This window comes from Ischnura elegans (genome assembly GCF_921293095.1).
Source record: "Ischnura elegans chromosome 13 unlocalized genomic scaffold, ioIscEleg1.1 SUPER_13_unloc_2, whole genome shotgun sequence".
NCBI classification, from domain to species: domain Eukaryota; kingdom Metazoa; phylum Arthropoda; class Insecta; order Odonata; family Coenagrionidae; genus Ischnura; species Ischnura elegans.
Window position 1 is genome coordinate 1,566,368 of NW_025791658.1, and position 23,869 is coordinate 1,590,236.

General features: G+C 41.1%; 2 protein-coding genes across 2 annotated transcripts in view; both read left to right on the forward strand.

The window, feature by feature from the left end:
* LOC124172733 overlaps positions 1 to 16,387 on the forward strand; it is a 41,183-nt gene extending 24,796 nt beyond the window's left edge. Inside the window, exons 4-9 of the mRNA XM_046552202.1 lie at positions 4,762 to 4,963; positions 5,163 to 5,291; positions 6,105 to 6,335; positions 7,437 to 7,636; positions 14,100 to 14,259; positions 16,242 to 16,387. Coding sequence (XP_046408158.1) covers positions 4,762 to 4,963; positions 5,163 to 5,291; positions 6,105 to 6,335; positions 7,437 to 7,636; positions 14,100 to 14,259; positions 16,242 to 16,363 — 1,044 coding nt within the window. The 3' untranslated portion in view covers positions 16,364 to 16,387. The remainder of the gene's footprint in view (positions 1 to 4,761; positions 4,964 to 5,162; positions 5,292 to 6,104; positions 6,336 to 7,436; positions 7,637 to 14,099; positions 14,260 to 16,241) is intronic.
* Positions 16,388 to 16,543: 156 nt separating this feature from the next.
* LOC124172749 (gastrula zinc finger protein XlCGF71.1-like) lies at positions 16,544 to 19,811 on the forward strand. The gene is made up of 2 exons (XM_046552235.1): positions 16,544 to 16,606; positions 18,508 to 19,811. Exons 1-2 carry the CDS (start codon positions 16,544 to 16,546, stop codon positions 19,255 to 19,257), a joined length of 813 nt encoding a protein of 270 aa, XP_046408191.1. The 3' UTR covers positions 19,258 to 19,811.
* The last annotated feature ends 4,058 nt before the right edge of the window (positions 19,812 to 23,869 follow it).

Consider the following 23,869-nt stretch of genomic DNA (forward strand, 5'->3'; position numbering starts at 1 on the left):
GACAGCCTAACTACCTCCACAAATCGTACCAAGACAACTAGAGACCATTAATGCAGCCGCAATTATGTACATGGAATGACATTTTCAGCAATAAATATTTCAAGCTTATTTTTTTTCTTTTACACCTTTAATATGCTGTAATTTTCATATTTATCATTAGTTATGGCCATTTTTTTTCATATGAGAGCATACCTAACATTAAATAAGAAAAAAAGATATCCAACCATCATAATCATTTAAAGTGACTGTTGAATTAATAGAGATCACATCGTTTTCTCTCGAATCATGGCAAAAATCATGCAATAGCGCTCGCTTTGTGATATCATTTAATAATGAATACATGTTCACTAATGCATTTATGTTCATTTAAACACATTAATCTAATGGTTTACAAGACAGCAGTGCCTTTCATTTCCAAAGGATATGAAAAAATGGTGCCTATCGCTAAAACCTCTCTATAGTGAACCTCCATACATCAAAATGCCCAAATTTTGGTCCCCTCATTCACGGTGTAAAGAGGTTTTACTCTAATATAATGTACTCATCGTCATCACTGGTCAACAATCCTAACATTGGCTTGATGTGGCTCTCCACTCAATAATCCTATCAGCCAATATTTACTAACGTTGGGGACATGTGCCAATATTAACTCATGTCAACTGTCCTTAATTGGCTTTTACTATGTACCATTGCAGAGGGAAACCAGATAGCTGCAACATTTTCTTGCGACCATTCCCTAACAAAGTTAAACAGTTGATAACAAATGGATTCCTATTTGGCTCCAAGAAAGTGGTTGTTAGTGTAGTGGTTTTCATTTGCGATGCCCCAGCCCATGCTTGAATGACAAGAATTAAGTCGACTGGGAAATGAACAAACTCCAATGGCCGTAAGAGGGGACCTCGTCGCAGGTATAAACAAAACACTGCGTTGGTATGCTGGAAAGGGAAGATTTGCAGCAGTGACCAACCCCAGCCTGTCAACCAGAAACCCTTCACTAACACACGTTCAACAGTGAAGAAACCTTCGCGAGGGTTTTGGGGGGCCTCGCTAAGGTTGCTTAAGTTAAGGAAACACACACAATCAATCACACACACAACACTTACTCCGTGGGTTAAACTGCGGGAGAATTTGCTCGAAAACGAGCGATGGAAGTGCCACCTGGACGGGAGAAGCGTGCCGATTTCGGAATCCAAGATTCCCTTCTCAACGCAACTGAGGATTTGAGCTTCACTTCAACAAGGTTGAATGATGTAAAAACAATAGACATTGCTGAAATATATAGCTAGAGAGGGAGGGGGATGGTTGTGGGGTTTTAGGGTGGTGGAGGAGAGGGGGGGGTTTGAGGGCTGATGAAGACCATCATTTGGATGGAGAAAGAATTATTTTGGAGGAAGTGCCAGGCCTAAAAGAGGTTGAGCACTTTCCTTTTGTATAGGGTGGTTTCCCATTATTTTATTGTTGCCTAAATCGAAAGATTATTACTCCTGGAGTACGTATTTCACGCTCTTAGATTTTTAAATGACAATACATATCTATTTTTTCGATTGAATGAAAAGTGAAAATTTTCAAATGCTCGAAAATGCAATGGCTAAGTATGAATGCTGGGAAAACCCCGGGTGACGTTATTCTGGTTCCCGCTGTCGCCATGTGAGGTGACCTTGGGGAAAGGGTATGTGCTTTGCTGCAAAGCAGTCTGCTAGCAGTTAGCAGAGTACCCTGCTAGCAGGTAGTGCTGGGCTTAAATAAGGATTATTAATGCCCTATCAAACGAAGGAAACTTTCCGACCATAGGTAGTTTTAATAGTTGTTTATTAAGAAGTGTTTCCCTGTGCTCTGTGCCTCATGCATGCATTGGTAATCTCAGACAATGCAAAACTCCTATCTACTCGTATAGAAACTAGGTCCCTGTGACGTCACGTGGAGTGGCATCGCATGGGGACCTATCTGGCCGTTTTCAAATGGTCATTCTGGTTCCCGCTGTCACAGTGTGAGGTGACCTTTGGGCGAGTCTTTGAGCGCTGCTACGATCCTGGCTGCTAGCAGGTAGCAGAGTACCCTGCTAGCAGGTAGCACTTGGATTATTAATGGATTATTAATACCTTGTCAAACAAAGGAAACTTTCCGACCATAGCCAGTTTTAATAGGTGATTATTAAGACATGTTTCCCTGAGCTCTGTGCCTCATGCATACATTGGTAATCTCAGATGATGTAAAACTCCCTTCTACTCCTATAGAAACTAGGTCCCTTTGACGTCACAATGAGTGGCATCACATGGGCGCCAATCTTGCCTTTTTCAAATAAGGTTAAAATTCACCATTGCCATTCGTCTAAATCGGTATTTCTAAAACGAAATAATTTTATATTATGAATACACTAATGGTGGGTAACGAATCGCAATCAATGCATTTCATTTTCATTGATGATGGAAACTACCCTATTGCCTTTGGGGTATGGCATTTTTTACGTTGCAGTTCTTTTAAATGCGAAGGAAGTGAATCTAATGTCATCATTCGGTAAGGTCGTTTTTAGGCAAAAGCTGAAAAGGGGTGCTTTAAAGTAGGTGGTTGAATTGCAGCATGATGTAGAAGGCAATGGAACCTGGGGGTGTAGAGGGGGGGAAGGGTGGTGGGGGGTTAGGACACTATGTTCTGCTGAGGCGCAATGTGTACACAAAGGGAAGAATGAAAAGAGGAAGAAAGTCCGGCAGATAGCAAAGAGAGTTTGTTTTTCTAGGGTTAGTGTTTGAACATTAACTCTGTGTAGCCTTAAGTACCTAAAGAGTATAGAATGTGCGCAGTGTACCTATCAAATTTCAGCGTAATAATATATTTCTTGTAGATTTACTGTTTGTGTCGCATTTTGTCTTGAGTTTTTGAATGGTGTTATTTGTGTGTGTGTATATGTATATATATATATAACATAAAAATATCCCAGGTGGGCAGAATCACAGGACACAAAAAAAGATAAAAAACACTCACAGTACTAAATTTTTGGTGGCACATTGCCACCTTCCTCAGAGTTAGGTAGGAGGCAGTCTCCTACCTAACTCTGAGGAAGGTGGTTATGTGCCACCAAAAATTTAGTACTGTGAGTATCCCCCGCCGAAAAAAATACTGGAGATAAGATTAGCCTGGATAGCTTGGTGGTCTGAGCAGCATTCATTCCATCTCCGAGCCACAATGTGTCATCGTCCTGTATTTATGTTTCTGTCTCTTTGTTTCAATCTCTATCTGTTATTATGATTGTATATTTGCCTGTGGCGCATTGTGTGAATGTGAATTTGAAATATATATTGTGACGAACGGGTTTTGCGTCCGTTATAAAATAGAGCAAGAAACACCTCAGAGCGGGGGCGACGTGAAAAAACAAGTAATTTTGGGAATGCGAAACATACGGGATAATTGGAAGGGGAGGTTGAGGGTAAAAGACCACACGTATTCCTGGGTTGGGAACCCAAGAAATGCATTTATTCACAAAGATCGCAATAATTAAATTTAACATACAAAAACATGGGGAGTAGCACTTGAAAAAATGTTAGTAGGGCCGGATTGTCAAGGATCAAATACAAAATACAACGAAACCAAAAATCAACTTGATAACATAAAAGTAAACTTGAAATGAACTGCATTTACCTAAATCTTTTCGCAGGGTTTAAAAGTCCACTGCTGCACATTTGAGATTCAAGATTCACTAATTGTTCTAGCGCTTTCTTGTAATGGGAAAAAAGGGGGGGTAGGAGGGAAAAACGTTCTTGACGCTGCTTCGACTGGGGAGAGTGGTGAGGGCACGGTTGATTACTGCACCTTATTCGGGAACACGTTGTGGTGACGAGGCCGAGTAGACTTCTCATGGGCTCGTGATGGTTCCTCGTTGCATTTTCCAAGCCGTTGACTGGGGAGTTGCCAAGGTGCTTTCTCTCTCTCCGGTGTCCTTTGGCTCAAATGCTCCACCGACTCTCTCCGATGTTGGTGGCTCGATCAATGCTCGACCGACTCTCTCCGATGTTGAGTGGTTCAATGAAAGACTGCCTCCAGGCACCTCGTGAGAGGGGAAGGGAGGGGAGGGCAGTGGTTTCACTAGCGCGCTCTGTCGGTTCGTGATTCACTTTCTTTGCGCGGTATTAAAAAAAAATGCTATTCACACGCATACATGAAATAAATTAAATTTATACCAAAAACACTCAAATAGTAAAAAAAAGGAAAGGGTAGGAATTGGGACAAGTGCTACTCATAATCAGATAATTAGCGCTGCCGTTACAATATGTATACTACTTCATTCATTCACGAGGCACAGTAAACATACAAATAAAGTGAGAGATAAGGAAAGAAAGGGATAGGAACATATAATGGAAAAAGTACGAGGACAACAGTGCTGTGGTAGATGGAAAAAAGCCAGAAATCAGAGGGTAAAAATGCGGCCTGACTGGGCCGAAGCAAAGGGAGTTTCCTGTGTATAAACCCCCGCCGAAATCATGGTAAATTTAAGCGTCCTGGTAGCGCAACTGGTAGAGCACCTGGCCGGCAACCAGGAGGTTCTGGGTTTGAGTCCCAGTCAGGCCGCATTTTTACCTTCTGATTTCTGGCTTTTTTCCATCTACCACAGCACCGTTGTCCTCGTCCTTTTTCCATTATATCTTCCTATCCCTATCTTTCCTTACCTGTGAATTTATTTGTATATTTCTGTATGTATATATTTTTAAAAGAAGTTAAATGAGAAATTGGTACAGAACAGTTTTTAAATGTGCTTATTTCTGGCAACAGATGAACAGTTTTGCGGTCGTGCTCTTTTTGGGCAATGAAGACACGTTGGCTGTTGTGCCTGAAAAATGGCTCATAAGGCGTGTTGATTCCACCGAGAGCTACTGGCCGAATGGGCCAGGCACGGAGAGGAAGGTGCGCTGCCAGCGGGAACCACAACAAACGTGGGATGTATACCCCGTGCGAGTGTTGGAGGAAAAGTGTGGTAAGGATATCATTGTTATCGTGCATTCTTGTTGAACTTTACCATCTCTACTTTACCAGATGCATCAATTTGTTAATAGTACACTTTATTAATTATTATTTGTGCTTATTTTTTCTCAATCAGTCTTCTTCTATTATGTTGCTAAAGTTTTTCCCCAATGTATGCATTAATACATTCATGGTAAAATTCTTTTTCCCAGAAACTTATGATCGTGCGAGGTTGAACTGTATGAAGGTAGAGAGTACCTCCAACCTTAACTCTGCTGGTCAAATGGGAAGGGGATGCAGAATCAAGAAGAGGAAGCGTACGGATATGGAAGGTGAGAGGGGTAAGTTCTAGGGCTTAAATCAGATATTGGACATGTATTTATCGTGTGAAACCTCCATGCAGTGAACCTCTTTACATCGTAAACCTCCATACTTCATACCACCCTTACGGTCCCGTCAGATTTACATGTAAATTTATAGGCAAACCTCTTTGTAGTGAACCTCTTTATATCGTAAAACCTCCACTTATCATACTAAGGATATACCCCCGAGACAGCCTAACATCCTCCGCAAATTGCACCGAGACAACTAGAGACCATTAATGCAGCCATGATTACGTACTTGGAATGACATTTTCAGTGATAAATATTTCACGCTTATTATTTTTCTTGTACACCTTTAATATGCTGTAATTTTCACGTTAATCATTAGTTGTGGCCATTTTGTTTCATATGAGAGCCTACCTAACAGTAAATAAGAAAAAAGGTAATCAACTATCATAATCATTTTAAGTGACTGTTGAATTAAGAGAGATCACATCGTTTTCTCTAAAATCATGGTAAAAATCACGTGATAGCGCTCGCTTTCTGCTATCATTAGATAATGAATGTATGTTCACTAATGCATGCATGTTTGTTTAAACAAATAAATATAATGGTTTAAAAGACAATAGTGCCTTTCATTTCCAAAGGATATGAAAAAATGGTGCCTAACGCTAAAACCTCTCTATAGTGAACCTCCATATATCAAATTGCCCAAATGTTGGTTCCATCCATTAAGATGTAAAGAGGTTTTACTGTATCATGCAAAATTGTCAGTCTCTGAACTGAGCAATTTTTAATTCTTAGGAATTTTTACATTTTCATTCATTTCAGAAAGAAGAGGAGAGAGTGACGATGAAGCAAGTACCCAGCATTCTCTTCTTCCTCCTCCTCCTCCCAAGTGTTCCTCCACGAGTCTTCCCACCAGAGGCTTGCACCAAAGTGAGGGTGGCAGTTCTACAAATGGTTTTCAACATCAGCCTGCGAGTGAAAACTCACGAAAGCCGGAAAGTTCCAAAGATAAAGAAAAAATACCGCAGTCGCCCACGGCAAGTTGCAGCTTAGGTAAGGTGGAAAATGAAGTACAGTAAGACCTCTTTACATCGTAATGGAGGGGACCAAAATTTGGGCATTTTGAAATTTGGAGGTTCACTATAGAGAGGTTTGAGTTATATGCACCATTTTTTCATATCCTTCAGAAATGAAAGGCACTACTCTCTTTTAAACGATTATATTTATGCCTTTAAACAAACATGCATGGATTAGTGAACATATATTCATTATTTAATGTTGACACAAAGTGAGTGCTATCAGTGGGGCAGCAAGGGGGGGGGGTTTTATCCCCCAAAACCCCCCCCAGAGCTCACAGAAATTTTTAAGTTTAATCCATTTTACTTATTTGGATCAGTATTACTTATAGAATAGTGTTAGGATTAATCAAATATCACTCAGAAAGCCGTAAAACTCGCCATTTTGAACCATTATTCTTCAAATTTTTCTGGAGGAGGGCCCCTGCAACTCCTGCTTACCCTGGTGGGTATGCAATACCCCCACACCCATAAGTATTAGTTGCGCCCAAACCCCCCCCAGCCTTAATTCCCTGCGCCCCTGAGCACTATCGAATGATTTATAATCATGATTCAAGAGAAAACGATGTAATTCTCTCAATTCAACAGTCACTTAAAGTGATTACGATAGTTGATTACCTTTTTTCTTATTTACTGTTAGGCATGCTCTCATAGGGAACAAAATGGCCATAACTAATGATAAATATGAAAATTACAGCACATTAAAGGTGTATAAGATAAAAAATAAGGGTGAAACATTTATTGCTGAAAATGTCATTCCATGTACGTAATCGCGGCTGCATTAATGGTCTCTAGTGGTCTTGTTACGATTTGTAAAGGTAGTTGAGACATCTCGGGAGTTTCTCCTTGGCATGATAAGTGGAGGTTTTATGTGATAAAGAGGTTCACTTTAAAGAGGTTTTCCTATAAATTTGCATGTAAATCTGAGACGACCATAGGGGTGGTATGAAGTATGGAGGTTTACGATGTAAAGAGGTTTGCTACAAAGAGGTTTTACTGTATTGCTTAATTATAGACATAAATTACAAATGGAAAATATTCACAGTTTTTTATTTCTGCTTGCATTTTTCTCAAATAGGATTGCAACTAAAAATGGAACGAAAAATTAATCAGGTGCTGCAAAATCAGCAAGAAATACTGATTAGGCTGAACGAAATTGCTGATAAAAGCAAAGAGAAGATTGAAGAGAATGTATTTGAGCATTTACCTTTTCAGCATTTGCGCCTCGTCACAGATTTTGAGAACGAATTGGAGAACTCGGATATCAGGAATCAATTTGTAAGTACAGGTTTGGTCCATGTGTCACTGAATTAGTCTTTGATAATAAGTCTACAGATATATGTAAAGTGATGCACTTTATGCATTGCTACATGATCTGTGGTGTATTGGATTTAAGTGTAGATAGCTTTGAACGTAGGTTTACGCAGCGAGTGGTATCTTTGCTAATGGCTTCCGGGTGCAGCTGCGTATTGCGCTTTGTTGTGCAAGCTTTCGCGTCCGTTACAGGGCACATCATCAGGCGATGAATGAAAATATGGAATTGGTTGTCAATTAATATACTCGTCCACCCTCCCCCATCCACCAGAGTCGTGTGGGGGAGGAGGGCGAAGCTGACGTCAGCAGGACTATCAGCCCTGTCCTTGAGCGGCAAGCGGACTCTTCTTCTTATCTAGCGAATAACCTTGTTGGTAACATATTCGCCGTTTTCTCTTTCTGAAAATTGTTTTCCAGGTCTGGCTGAGTTTGACGCTCCGTCAACTCTGTTGAAATTCTGGGGGCATTTCTCAATCTCAATAGCCTCCCGAATTAGTCGTCGATGATAAAATTTCTCTTGCTAACACCTGCGTCTCGTCGATTAAAATTCAATGCCCATCTTCCGAGTAAGCATGCTCCGCTATAGCCGACTTCTCCGTGTCACGATTTAATATCGCCCGTTTGTGTTCCTTAATATATAATATTCTTCATTAAACCAGTTTGGCACTTGTGAGGGAGCGCATTAAATCTACACGTTACTCTCTCCACTACTGCACCGTGGAGCTGTATTCTCTCCACCTGGAGCTCTCACGCACTCTGCGACCGGAGGATTGGAACCACATCGATCATATCACCAACGAATCCGCCAGCAAAACCTTTTCTAAGTCTACCAGCAAGCAGAAGAAAAAATGCCAACATCTCCACGAGAGACAGCATCCTCAGCCACCCAACAACAAGGAAAAGTTAATTTGCAACCTTGCGGGCATTCAACTGAGTGACGCAGCCACGCCTGTTCTTGCGAAAGGATTAAACTTTGCCTTCTCGCCACGCCATATCCCCATGGAAGATATCATCACCGGAGTAGAAGTCGCCCTGCGGAAGCTTCCAAATCAAGATGCCGAAGAGATATGGCAAGATGTCGCCAATGTTTTGACAAAGTCTAAGCCTCCACGTCCCAACCTACCTTTGGACCAAAGACGAGCGCTGGACGACCTGAAATCCAATCGTGGCATCATCATTCTGGGAGCCAGCAAAAGGAATTCAACAGTCATCATCAATGGAAAGGAGTACCAGGCCAAGATAAAGTCACTATTGGAGGATCCAACGTATGAAAAATTGAAGTACCCGACTGCTAAAATTGAACGAGAAGTAAGGGAGCTCATCAAGCGCTCCTCCGTCTCTAACGAAGAACAATTTCAACTTTTGCCTTCGTCTGCCAGACCTCCTCGTCTCTACGGGCTGCCGAAGATTCACAAAGAAGGAGTTCCGCTTCGTCCTATCGTCAGCTGTATTGGGTCACCAACCTATGCATTGGCACGCTATCTCGCCCACCACCTCCAACCCTTCATCGGACAGACGGGATCCTGCGTGAAGAATTCGAAAGAATTCATCGAAGTTTTGAAACAACTGAGAAAATCTGACAATGACATCCTCGTTCTGTTTATACGTTGTTTCACTTTTCACAAAGGTTCCCATAAAAGAGTCTGTTGACATCATAAAAAGGCTCACCAAATTCGGGCTTCCGACAGATTTTCAGAAACTGGCTGATTTCTGTCTGAGGAGCACCTACTTTTTGTGGGACGGAGAACTTTACAAACAAAAGGATGGAGCAGCTATGAGGAGCCCCCTAGTGATGGGTCGGTCATGAACGATCGAATCATGTGACCAGGATCATCTCTGAGCGAATCGGTGAACAGGATCATTCAGATGACCAAGAGGGTCATTTCCTCCCGTCGGTAGTTCGTGACCGTGGACGTTCTCCATCAGTCGCGATCGTCGGTCGTTCATGATTGTTCTAGATGCAGGTCATTCATGATTGTTCTAGATGCAGGTCATTCGTGATCGTGGTCGTTCTCCGTCAATCGCCAGCCATTAGGTCATTCGTGATTGTTCATTGAATAGGTCATTCTCAAACACAGTCCAATCGCTATCATTCTTCCAAGATGTCGCGGCTGATGAACATCACTCGTGACCTGAATTGACCGTTTTTGACTGCTCTTTCACTCGTGGTGATGAATGGCATGGTATTGCACTCACAATTAGGGGCAATTTTCGTAATAACTGTACATTTTTCTATAATCGACATTTCAGGGTACCTTCCTATGGCCTTCATATCTCAGGTGATATGCCGAACTTCTTGAGAGAGCCCAGTTTTCTCTCATGCCTCTCAATCAGTTCCATTATTTATATTGACTTTCCATAATAAAATATTGATCACTAACCCTATGCCCCACGAATGATTGGAAATTATCGTTGATTCTGTATCTTGAAAAAAAATAAAAGGAGTGTAATAAACAACATTTAAGGAACATTCTGTATTTTTAAATGTTTTTGAAGTAATTAAGATAAGAATTAACTAGTTTCTGGTTTTATCAAATGAAAAACTTTATAGATTAATGATAATAACTCATTTCTCGTTTAACAAGCTACATAGATATTGCCTTTAAGAAGAAAGTGATAAGCGGGTCATGATTGACAACAGAGTAGTGATTGCCCCCTCGGTCGTGATTGTCTACGCGGTCGTGATTGCCTACTCGGTCGTGATTGCCTACTCGGTCGTGATTGCCGTCCACTTTCCACAATCATGACCTCCCGTTCATGACAGAGTCACTCAAATGAATGGTCACCGTGATTGGGATCATGAGAATGACCGACTAAGTCCATCACTAGAGCCCCCTCTCGCCCGTTGTTGCCAACTTATACATGGAGCATTTTGAAGAAGACGCCATGGTCTCGAGCAAGCTTCAACCATCTTGTTGGATTAGATATGTCGACGATACTTTCGTCATATGGCCACATGGAAAAGAGACGCTAAAAGAATTCGCCGGTCATCTCAACGGCATCCACCCATCCATCCAAATCGCCATGGAGATAGAGATGAATGGAGAACTACCCTTTTTAGATGTTCTGGTGCAGAGAGGCATGAACGGATCCGTGAGACACGCGGTCTGCAGAGAAGCTACACACACGGACCGTTACCTCCACGCGCACTCCCACCATCGTCCGCAACAGAAAGCATCGGTCATGAAAACACTCCTTCATAGGACCAGAGTGGTTTCTGACGATTGCGCTCTGAAGAAAGAAGAGGACCTCGTTAAAGATACCTTCAGACAGAATGGATATTCGGAAGCCTTCATCCATTGCCACGCAAGAATACCGAATAAACGCCCACCACAAGACTGCGCGGAGAGAAGGGAGGAAAACAAGCCAGTGGCCTATGCCACTATCCCATATGTTGCAGGAACGTCTGAGAGAATTTCTCGTGTGCTGAGGAAAGCAGGCATCGTGACGCGGCACGGAGCATTAAAGAAGATGAGCTACTTGTTTCCCTCTGCTAAGGACCAACTCCATCCCCTCAACGTGGAAGGCATTTATGGAATCATGTGCTCATGCGGGAAATCTTACGTTGGGCAGACAGGGCACACCGTGACTTCCCGTATTAAGGAACACAATCGGGCGATATTGAATCGTGACACGGAGAAGTCGGCGATATGGGAGCATGCTTACGCGGAAGATGGGCATTGAATTTTAATCGACGAGACGCAGGTGTCAGCCAAAGAGAAATTTTATCATGGACGACTAATTCGGGAGGCTGTTGAGATTGAGAAATGCCCCCAGAATTTCAACAGAGTTGACGGAGTGTCAAACTCAGCCAGACCTGGAAAACAATTTTCAGAAAGAGAAAACGGCGAATATGTTACCAACAAGGTTATTCGCTAGATAAGAAGAAGAGTCCGCTTGCCGCTCAAGGACAGGGCTGATAGTCCTGCTGACGTCAGCTTCGCCCTCCTCCCCCACACGACTCTGGTGGATGGGGGAGGGTGGACGAGTATATTAATTGACGACCAATTCCGTATTTTCATTCATCGCCTGATGATGTGCCCTGTAAGGGACGCGGAAGCTTGCACGACAAAGCGCAACACGCAGCTGCACCCGGAAGCCATTAGCAATGATTAAGTGTACATAGCTTCATATCAAAAACCTCTCCATGGTGATGTTTTGGATCGGAGTTCCAATCAGGCAATTGTTATCAAAAGTAGAAATTTCAATTAATTTTGTCTGTCTCATTTTTGAGAAAGATTTTTGTAGTTAAAGATGTCACCGTGATATTGTTAAAGGTGGGATAAGTAGTGGGATTTGATTTGTTGGAGGCAACTTTTTGTGCTCATTACTCAGGGATAAAACCATTGGGCCATAATGATAAGGTGAATATCAGTTTATCTGTGGTACTATGTATTGTTAATACCCAGCCCAATATAGGAGATGGTTTAGATTCATTTTAATTTATGTCTGCTTGAATCACTTCTCAATTGAGTAGATGTGTTGGCTCCCTGGTATTGTTTATTTCTAAGCAAGCCGACTGTTTAATCTTGATTCCTATTATATTCTTCACGTGAAACTGTCATATTAGATACATATAGCCTTTGGTTCAATGAATTATCCCTAATTTCATCCCTAATCCCATTGTATCTCTGCCCAACATTCAAATCGGAAACTACACCATACCCTATGAAGAATCAATAAAAAACCTTGGTGTAACATTTGATAAACATCTTACTTGGAAGCAACAAGCACGAAGTACTAAACAGAGAACCCTAGGTATATTACACCAGCTGTATAGATCAAAGAATATTAAACAGTGGAGCCCCGCTAATCCGAAATAATTCGGACCGGACCCATCTCGGATTAGCGAATATTTCGGATTAAGCGGACTGTTATTAATTTAACGATAAATTATTAAATACAACGTGCAACTACATAAATTAATCGCCGAAACGCCGTTTCACGTCCATACGGTATGAGAAACAACCAACTTCATTATGTATGCCGTACGGCAACGCTCTGCACGGCTACCGCTTGAGTTCGTAGTTGCAAAGAAATCCGATAGGTAACAGCACAACCAACGTTGTTGTTCTCTCCGATAAAAAAATGTTACGGACTTTTTTAAACCAATGTAGTTTTGTTCTGTGACACTGTTTTATTTCGTTTATTACATTTTCCAACCTGAAAACATACTGTAATTTTCAAAAATAAATTTTACCATGTTTTTTCTAGATTTTATAAAGTTTTGTTTTTTCCTGATTTTGATTTCGGATTAAGCGGATTTTCGGATTACCGGATTTCGGATTAGCGGGGCTCCGCTGTACCCCCAAAAATACGCACCATCCTTGTACAAACACTAATATATTCTTTATTAGTGACATAATTTTCTATTAGTCCTACGTGTTTATGTTACACCTGAATATTTTTCTTAGTATAAATAGTGATGCTGTTTCAAATGTATTTTATATGTCTGAAAATGTTGTGTGGCTAGATACAGGGATATCTGCATTCGGGATGCAATTGTACGTACAGGTATGCTTGTAAAGACTTATACAGTAAAACCTCTATGTAGTGAACCTCTTTACATCATAAACCTTCATACATCATACCATCCCTACGGTCCCGTCAGATTTACATGTAAATTTATAGGCAAACCTCTTTGTAGCGAAACTCTTTACATCGTAAAAACTCCACTTATCATACCAAGGAGACACCCACGAGACAGCCTAACTACCTCCGCAAATCGTACCGAGACAACTAGACACCATTAATGCAGCCGCGATTACATACATGGAATGACATTTTCAGAAATAAATGTTTCACCCTTATTATTTTTTTCTTATATACCTTTAATATGCTGTAATTTTCACGTTAATCATTAGTTGTGGCCATTTTGTTCCATATGAAAGCATACCTAACAGTAAATAAGAAAAAAGGTATCTAACCATCCTAATCATTTTAAATGACTGTTGAATTAAGTGAGATCTCATAATTTTCTCTCAAATCGTAGTAAAAATCATGTGATAGCACACCCTTTCTGTAATTATTATGTATATAGGTAATAAATATATGTTCACTAATCCAGGCATGTTTGTTTAAACACATACATATAATGGTTTAAAAGACAGCAGTGCCTTTCATTTCTGAAAGATATGAAAAAATGGTGCCTATCACTGAAACCTCTCTATAGTGAACCTCCATACATCATAATGCCCAAATTTTGGTCCCCACCGTTACGATATAAAGAGGTTTTACTGTATTTTGTTTTTGTTTTCTTTCTCTATTTTTTTGCATTTTTATGAGTCTTGCTGTAGTGTTTTTTTTTTCTTTTAACCTTTGTCAAATGATATTTGCGTAATTGTTGTGCACTTGTAAATTATCTCATAGGCCAAATGGCCCACGATAATAAATTATTTGAATTGAATCAATACCATTTTTATTTCAGATTCATTTTTTAAAAAGAGTCGGGGGTTCCACTCCACAAGATGCGACAAGGCGAGGGTTGAGGTCAATATTTTCGGATGATATTGCAAAAAATTATTCACTGGAAGGCCTGAAAGGGAACATTAAGTTTGGAGATACACGTATTTATTCGTCTCTGAGCTGTAAGTAAAGTTTTCAAATTTCTATTAACCCTCAACCGGTGACGTGCGATCTTAGAGTCGGCTGCGCTTCTAAAATTATGAATATTTCAAAATATCTACAATCATTGTGAGCATCATAATTTTGCATGAGAAGGATTTAGCACTCTTAAAATGTAACGTTGTTATTATTTAATTCTGAAAATTTGCAACTGAATTTTAGTAGCGGTCTGTGAGACCTTGCGTCACAAAATTGGAAAAACCGATAAACGTAATGCTGGTGGAAATGATTCGAAAAGTTATTAAAAACAATTCTTGGTGATTTTCCAAGAATAATAATAATAATAGTAATTAATAATTTGAAAGGCAGCATTTTTAGTTGTACAACGTGTATAATTAAGTAGTACTTAATCAAATAAAGTACCATAATAAAAACAATAACTCGAGTGGTTTTTGGTCCTGTTTCAAATAACAGTTTTTACTGAAAAATTTGGTTCGTATTGGGAATGCGTAATATTAAAATAAGTTTTACAATAGTTCAGAAGTCAAAGAAACATTAAACTAAGCTATAAAAATGACTTTGCATTATATTATGAATTTTTGTTTTATTGCGGTCTTCCAGTCACTGGTAGTGTAACGAGAATTGCACTTCAGTGTTTAAGGGTTAATTAAATACTTCAATAAGACCCAACATATGTCAGTAGCTTAGGTATTTTCCTTGAGAGCTAGCGGCAATCCCTCCACGCTTTCTGTTGAAATTCTCGTGAGGTCATTACTTTTGTTATTTTGTGCTGTCTAGAGCCCGGAATTGAATTATGATTTCTAGTTTCTTGGGTTGAATGGAAAGGTATTACCCTCCCTTTTAATACAACCTTAGCATTCAATTATTTACATTAGCATTCCCTTGATGTTCCACATTGGCTGTTGTCAAAAAAAATCATGAGATAATAGGGCGGTTTCCTTTTATTTTTTTATTGCCCAAATCGAAAGATTATTACTCCTGGAGTACGTATTTCATGCTTTTAGATTTTTAAATGACGATATCTATTATTCGCGATTAAATGAAAAGTGAACAATTTCAAGCGCACGAAAACGTAATGGCAAAGTATGAATGGTGTGACGTCATTCTGGTTCCTGCTGTCACCGTGTGAGGTGACCTTGGGGCGATGCTTTGAGCACTGATACGATGCAGGCTGCTAGCATGTAGCAGAATACCCTGCTAGCAGATAGCGCTTCGCTTAAATAAGGATTATTAATACCCTATCAAAAGAAGAAAACTTTACGACCTTAGCCAGTTTTAATAAGTGATTATTAAAATATGTTTCCCTGAGCTCCGTGCCTCATGCATGTATTGCTATTCTCAGACGATGTAAAACTCCTATCTACTCGTATAGAAACTACGTCCCTGTGACGTCGCGTGGAGTGGCATCGCACGGGCGCCAATCTGGCCTTTTTCTAATGAGGTTAAAATTGACCGTTAACATTCGTCTAAATTGTGATTTCTAAAACCAAATGATTTGTATATTATGAATACTCTCATGGTGGATAACGAATCCTAATCAATGCTTTTCATTTTCTTTGAAGAAGGAAACTACCCTATTTGTGTTTTCTTTGAATAACTTTTTATCGGTGTTGTGCTAGCTTATTTCATGAACATTTGGACTTAAAATTTTGTTTCTCTGAAGTAATGAAACCACTTTCCAGCCTTAAATTTAACAGGTGGATCTTGTGGGAAAATGAACTGCTCAGGCCTTAATTATCAAAGACATTTCAAGATGTAATGTAATGACAGTTATGCTAATGGAATAGCTCAAGAGAATGACTTAAGTATATGCAGCCAAGCTCATGTCTCGAACCCTTCTTTGTTATTTCATATGAAGTAATTTCCTGCCTTAGAGAAAGTCCAAATTAGTGGGCTCTTGCCTAGGTGGCAAGTGCAATACTGAACGTGTTACAATTCTGTGATGACCCGTTGTCTTATGCTGGTAATTTGCTTATAATGACAGGTGCAGTTCTAAGAAATTTCCCAGCCGCAACAAAGAAAGAAGTGGATTCAGCTATAAGGGATTGGCTGAGGCACGCTAATGATAGACGTAAATACAAGAAAAATGTAACTGGTGGTGTTTAAATGTTGTTTCAATAAATTTTTTTTAAATAAGGCTTTTACTCACTTATTGGCATGTTACAGATTGTTTGAACCCTTTAGATAGCATTTCTCTGAAATAATTGCAAAATCCTGAAAATGGCATCCTATGGATGTCCATAAGTGGGACATTTGGACGTCCATAGGAAGTCCATAGGACATCCAATGGATGTCCATGGATGTCAGCCAGGGCATCCAATGGATGTCCAAAGGAGGAGGACTGTTGGGGTGTGTGTAGCTTATTAGCCGAGGCGACCAGGCATGCAACTGTCGACTGAACATTGCATGCGTGCGCATGATACTGCCCTGATGACAACGCTCCAGGCAGACACAATCTCAGTTCACAGCCCATACTAGTGGTGAGTTGTTCCCACTTGAAGTAACTTACTTCCCCTAGCACGAATACTATCGTATAGTGTGTCATAAAGCCCGTAGGTAAGTCTAGACATCAACAGAGGATGCTTCCAAAACCTTCCGACCATTCGCCTTCCCTTTTTTTTATGGGAAGAGCTAGCAATGGTACGTCCTTGCAACACAACACCATGTTAACTACTGCTGTGTGATGTTAAATTTTTGAACCAATACTGTTGGCACCATTGGTGACCTGGTCGGTGTAATCCTGAGCAACCAGAAGACGCTCCTCCGTTGGGACGTGTGGTGGAGTGTCCAGGTTGCCTCAGCTAATAGAGGCCTAAGCCACTCGTTTTCAGCAACAAACTAGGGTGGCCATGTACACTTGGCAACGTTAACCGTTTTGGACTCTGCATTATCTTTGACTCTGGGGGTAGTTGTGCTCCCTCCTTTCGGGGTTTATAACCCTACCAACGGCATTGGTTCGCGATTGATTATATGAATTAGCTATATGGATAATTGTTGCTTGAACGTAAATTGCACACTTCGAATTGAATTCCTCCTTTTATTCTGAGAATTGTCAAGTTTTGAATGAAGCTCTACCGCCAATATTAATGCATTTAATGCAGCAACAATTTCCATTTTGTGTATAGATTGAAATCAAGATATATCGAACCTAATTCACACATTTTCAGTGACGAAGTAGGGTGGGTGTGTACATTTGGCAATGTTAAATTTACTCCAGCCCTCTCTCTCTCTCTCTCCCTCTCACTGTACTTCCCTCCCCTATCAGCAAAGCATGTAAACCCTTTCAGTGCTATCCTTCTTCCCGGGGTACAGTCGAAAAATCCAGAGGGTATTTTAATAAAATGTGGCAATTAGGAAAAATAAACTTTATGTAGTCAATTTTATAGATATCTTTAAGCGGTTTTTTTTTAATTAATGAGATTAAATTGGACAATAATCACAACATTTTTTATACGTTTACTGATGTATAAGTTTTATTATTTTCCTCTCTCCCTCTCTCTCACTGTACTTCCCCTCCCCAATCAGCAAAGGGCTTCAAGAGCGTCCGGACATCCACAGAAGCTCACCGACAAACATGAGGGGAACAGACTAAAGATCAGTTCAAGACCTTTGAGAACGAACGCACAATTGTAATGCAGTTTTGATTTCTGCAGGATAGCCCTCAATATACGATGTCTTGTGTAGGTTTTTCAACTTACGAAGAAGTTCTCGGAATTCATCTTGTTCGTATGTCGAGGACTTACGGTACTTGCTATGCATTGCTTCCATATTTTCCCACTTATATATTCAGCAGTATGATGATTTTGTGTATGTGATGTATTTTTGTTTGTGTATAAGAATTCTAAAATAACAGACTAACTGCATCAATAATAATATATTGTTGATTTTAGGTAAAATATAAACGTTGCAAGATATTTAAGTGAAAGTTTGGGTTATCCGGGTTTTTCGATTATTCGAGCCGTCCCTTCCCATCATTAGCCCGGATAATCGGGAGTGCATTGAATGTTGATTTTTTTGTATGTGATGTATTTTTTTAGTGTATAAGAACTCTAAAATAACAGGAACAAACTGCATCAATAATAATATATTGTGTGTTTTAGGTAAATTATGAACGTTGCAAGACATTTAAGTCAAAGTTTGGTTTATCCGTGGTTTTAGGTTATCCGTGCCGCCCCCTCCTTAGCACGGACAATCGGGAGTGTACTGAATGCTGATTTTTGTGTATGTGATGTATTTTTTTTATTCTGAAGGTCCTGGATAGCGGAGGTGAACGTGGACCAGGGGGTGAGAGTCTACAGGGGATGCACTCTGGAGAAACGGTGGACAAGACTAACGAAAGCCGCAAGAGCGACGTCGGTGGCGGAAGGCAGCACGCGTGCGGCACGTGTTCGATGTCATTCGCTCGGAAAGACGACCTCAGCAGGCACGTGCGTTCGCATTCTGGAGAGAGGCCTTATTCGTGCAGGCTCTGCCTCAAAACCTTCACTCAGAGCTTCAACCTGGACAGGCACGTGCGCGCGCACGGCTCGGAGAGGCCCCACGCGTGCGGCGAGTGTAAGAAATCGTTCGTCGACAGCGGGGATCTCACGAAGCACATGCGGACGCACACGGGAGAGAAGCCGTACGCTTGCACCGTGTGCTGCAAGGCGTTCAGCAAGAGCTGCAACCTCAACAGACACGTCTTGACGCACACGGGACAGAAATTGTATTCGTGCGACGTCTGTTGCAAGGCTTTCTCCGGGAGTGATCACCTCCGCGTGCACATGCGAGTACATTCGGGAGAGAAACCGTACTCGTGCAATGCGTGTCCCAAGTCGTTTGCGCAGAGGAGCGACCTGAAAGCGCACGTCCGCACGCACACGGGGGAAAGACCGTACAAGTGCAGTGTTTGCGCAAAGGCATTCACGCAGAGTAGCAACCTCGACAGGCATATGCTCATTCATAAATCGGTTAAGGACGAAAATTTGAGAAAGGAGGAGGAGAAGGAGTCGATGACGTGATCACGATGAAAAGATAGAAAGTCTTATACGACCGACTCTCGATTATCCGGCTTCGGTTTATCCGTGTTGTTGATTATCCGCCCAGGAGTTCACACAGTGGCAATGGCAAACCGCATCGCAAGTTGACTTGTGTCGACGTGTGTCGATGAATGGAAAGCACCCAGTGTAGTTTCCGATGTCGCATAGTGGTTTTGCCCCTTTGCATTGTTCGGGAATCAGCCTCGATGGTTGGCCTGGACTGCAGTTTCATCAACATAATGAGCAGTCTTTTCAAAGCAAGTTGACTGCATATAGGAGGCCCAATTGCATTTTATTGAAGGCTGATTTCTGTTGCCACTTCGGTCGCATTTTAATCGGTCTTCATAAATGTCCACAGCATGGTGGTGAGTGCATTGGGATCCCTTTATCTCCAATATTTGGCAGTGTAATGTTTATAATTGCAAGGAATGGCATTGAAAAGTAATGAATCTGATAATCTCTATAGTCTACGGCTCAACTTTGCCGAAGTTCATTACAAACAAATGGAAAGAAAACTATTTACTTATCGGGGATCGGGTTGGAGTGGTGGCTAGAGTGTTGGCTTCCCACCTTAGTGGGCTCGGGTTCAAATCATGGAGGTGGCACAGAATTTTCATAGACTACCTGATCCCTGCTTGAATGCTATGTGGAGGAGATTTCAAGCGCAACACTCTGTCCATCGGATGGGACGTTAAGCCGTGGTCCCCTTGGTGACTTAGGTTAAGAGCAGGTTGACGCCAGCGCTGGGTTTCTCTCCACCGTTCCTTCCATATACCCTTCCCTCATGGTGCAAATGACTTCAGCTGTCGGTCTCCTCCTCCAAATACCGTATATCTCCGAATATAGTCCCCCTCTGAATATAGTCCCCCCCCCAATTTTGAGACCTCAGTTTTGGGAAAAATTTTAAAATGCAAAGGAAGGCAATTTTTCTGTGGTTAGCAAGTTAAGATTCTAGAGTCTATAAAAACTATTATTTTCTGTGAAGATGAAGAACAAATCTGTTCACATATTTTCCATCATAACAAAATAACTATACCTAAAACATGTTGTGATCCATTGCATGTATCAGTAATTTATAGTTCCTTAACCAGATGTAATGAAGAAATGAGAAAACTTTTTTAGCATCCAAGGCTATTGTATTTTTTAAACATTCACAAATTATTAATATTTTTGATTTCCAAATGACTACAGACAATGTCAATATATAAGCTTTAACTTAAAGCCCATAAACAGTATTGCATTTGGCCCTGAAACTTCCTTAGATCCAGTGTAACACACCCATCAAGTCATCACAAATCCAAGTGACCTGAAGAATTTAGGAAATCTAAATAAAATTGTGTTAAATAAATTATAAATATTATAAAAATATTGCCATCAAATGCCTGCTAAGCAAAATAATTAAACTACAGGACTTACAAATATCAAAGTAATAAAATTAAGAAATAAACTTTTTCCAACAAACATTAAAACTGAAAAAAATATGATATCAATTTTCAATGCCTCATCGCGAATCATTGCGTAAGTTACACAAAGAGCTTCTGCTCTGCATTTGCGCACAAATTCGAGGATATTTTCCTCTAATTCTTTGAATCTGCCGCATCGAGACCCCTGAAATGACTTCCGCGATGTATTAGCGCTTTGCAAGCGCTGTGAATACTATGATTTACGGCGTATTCTGCAACGGCTATTTTGAAATTGGCATCGAAACTCCGTCTTTGATGGCCTCTAATCTGCCGCAGGATTGATCCTCATCTTTCTACTTGATCCATCACCTCACTGTTGAACGTAAAATTATTTTTAATAAAGAAAATATCGCGGAAATAATTGCGAAACATTATGTGACGTAATTAATCGATCCTACTTACCCTGGCGAATTGAATAGATTCCTCAATAAATTGATAACACTTTAGATGCTGAGTCGCTGGATTTCGATCAAATGCTGTAATGCCGGCGCTTCTGGTTTAAAGTCGTCGATTATTGCGCCTTTTCAGAAACAAATGAACATCACCTATTGCGCATTCTTGTTCTGTGAAGGCGGTAAAGGCAGTGGTTGTAAACACGAATCTCACGGGCACATAGCTACGGACGCAATGAAATGCTAAATCGTCACGAAAGGTTCACTTTATCTGCTTATTTTTCGCAATTATTTAAATCGTGTAACTATTAAATGAGCGACGGGTACATATATTATTGATTCAATTCTAGTGCTCGATTAATGTAATGATAGTGTGTGTTTAGTTTTCATTTTAATTATTTACTGTTTTGCGTCATTAAGTGATCAGTGTCGATTGAATTATTCTAACAATACTTTTCCAAGAAAAATTAACGGCTACGCGATGGATTCCGTGAAAACGCGTATTCGATATGCTATTTGAATCGGAAGAATCGTATCTTTACAACATTTGTGGTAAAAATTGTCTTAATTTCCGGTAAAACGTGGCAGTATTTACTAATATTTCCGATTATAATCCTCATAAATATACTCAAATAGAAAGACTACGAGAACATTAGCCATTATGCCGTTATTTATACCTTTATGGTCACCTTTAGTATGCTAAACTGGATTACACTCGATTATAGTCCCCCCCCCCTTACTTTTCCGCGGCCATTTTTGGAAAAAAAGGGGGGACTATATTCGGAGATATACGGTACATACCATGCCACCCATTTACCGTATTTCTCCAAGAATAATCTCCCCCTGAATATAGTACCCCCCCCCCCCCCTAATTTTGAGGCTTGAGGAAAAAATTTTAAAAAATGGGTTTTGAATATAGTCCCCTCTTAACTTATATCATGGGCATTTTTGGAGAAAAGGGGGGACTATATTCAGACAAAAACGGTAATTGACACCAATTTATTCTTGCGGTACAACTAGTTTCGATGCAACGGCGTCACCTTCATATATACCAAGGTTACAAGCATAAAATACGCCCTTGTGTATCATGAAAGTGATGTGAATTCAGTGGGGGTAGAAAACTATGTACTTATCCGCAGGGGCGCAGCTAGGAATTAAGGCTAGTTGATTAAACCTGGCTCAGCAATAGAGTGGGCGATAGTGAATTGGAATTAGCACACAGTCACCAGCTATTTCGACGTGATCGGAGCTCTCGTGGTTGGGGGTGTACTTATGGCGATTGACCCCACCATCCCGGCCACTCGACGTTTTGATCTCGAGTGTGAAATAGTGTAGGTTGAAATTCGGCTTGAGGATGGTTGCGGAATCCGGAAGAAAAAAACTCTTCATTGGCTGCTTCCATCGTCCCCCTTCAAGTGATGTATCAGTGTTAGAGGCATGCCTTGAGTCGGTCCTCCGCGTTCACACCCTTGGTGACCTAATCCTACTAGGGGATTTCAACCTCCCGATCACATGGAATTCCCAGACCAGCGGCATCAGCGCCAACAACAATGGCACGTTTCTTATAGATCATTTCTTAGACGGCATGGGCCTTTTCCAGTGCAACCCTTTCCCCACCAGAAATTTGGCAACCTTGGATCTCGTCCTTTCCTCATTCAGTGTAAACTCTCCCACCACATGCAGGAATATTTTCAACTCGGACCACTCCTCGCTCGAGTTCTCATCGCCCATGTCCCTCCCCCACTGCATTTCTGCCCAAACTTCGCCACCAGCACGGTCAGTGAAATCTTGGAAGAAGGCCGACTGGGAAGCCATCAACTGCACCCTCTCCCTCCTGCCCTGGGGTCTCCTGGAGAGCGGGTCCCCGGATGATGCTAGACAGAAGTGTTTTATGACTTTGTGCACGGTGTCACCAATGGCTTAGTTATCCCTCCCGAAGAATATCGAAGAAAAGACCCATGTGGCTCACAGCTGAAACCACCCGAGAAAACAAAAGAGCTGCTTGGAAGCTTTGGAAATCTTTTCCCAATCCCCACACATATGCCTCATTTTCTTCCCTTCGTAGAGTGTCACGGAATCTCTTAAGCCGCATTGTAGCAATAGCATCAAATCAATTACAGATGACATGGCTTCTAACCCTAAACGCTTCTGGTCATTATTTAACTCGAAACGGAAATCAGCCCGAATACCATCCATCATTAAAGCAGACCAAGGGTCTTCTCGGGGGTTGAGCGACCTTCGGCTTTTAACAAATACTTTCCTCAAACTTCACCCCTCCCACTCTGCAATTCGAACTTCCAACACTTTATCCGGTTTGCTCTCACTCACTTGCCATGGTCTCTGTTACGCCCGAGGAGACTCTACGTACGCCTCCTTAAATCTTTGCCTCCCAACAAAGCCACTGGAGCCGACGGCCTCGGATCACTCTTTCTGCACCGAACAGCTGATACTCTCCACATCCCCCTCTGTAAATTATGCAAGCGATTCTTTTCAGCGGGATCATTTCCTTCAACTTGGAAAACAGCACTTGTTACTCCCATTTTGAAATCCGGCAAAAAAGATGATGTAAGTAACTATCGTCCTGTGTCTATCCTCCCTATTCTTTCTATTTTATTCGAACGTGTTATTCATGACCGACTTCTAGCATTTACTATCGCTTACATCTCACCCCAGCAGCATGGCTTCCTTCCTGCTAGCTCCACTGTTACGAACCTATCTATCCTACATCAGCATATCACC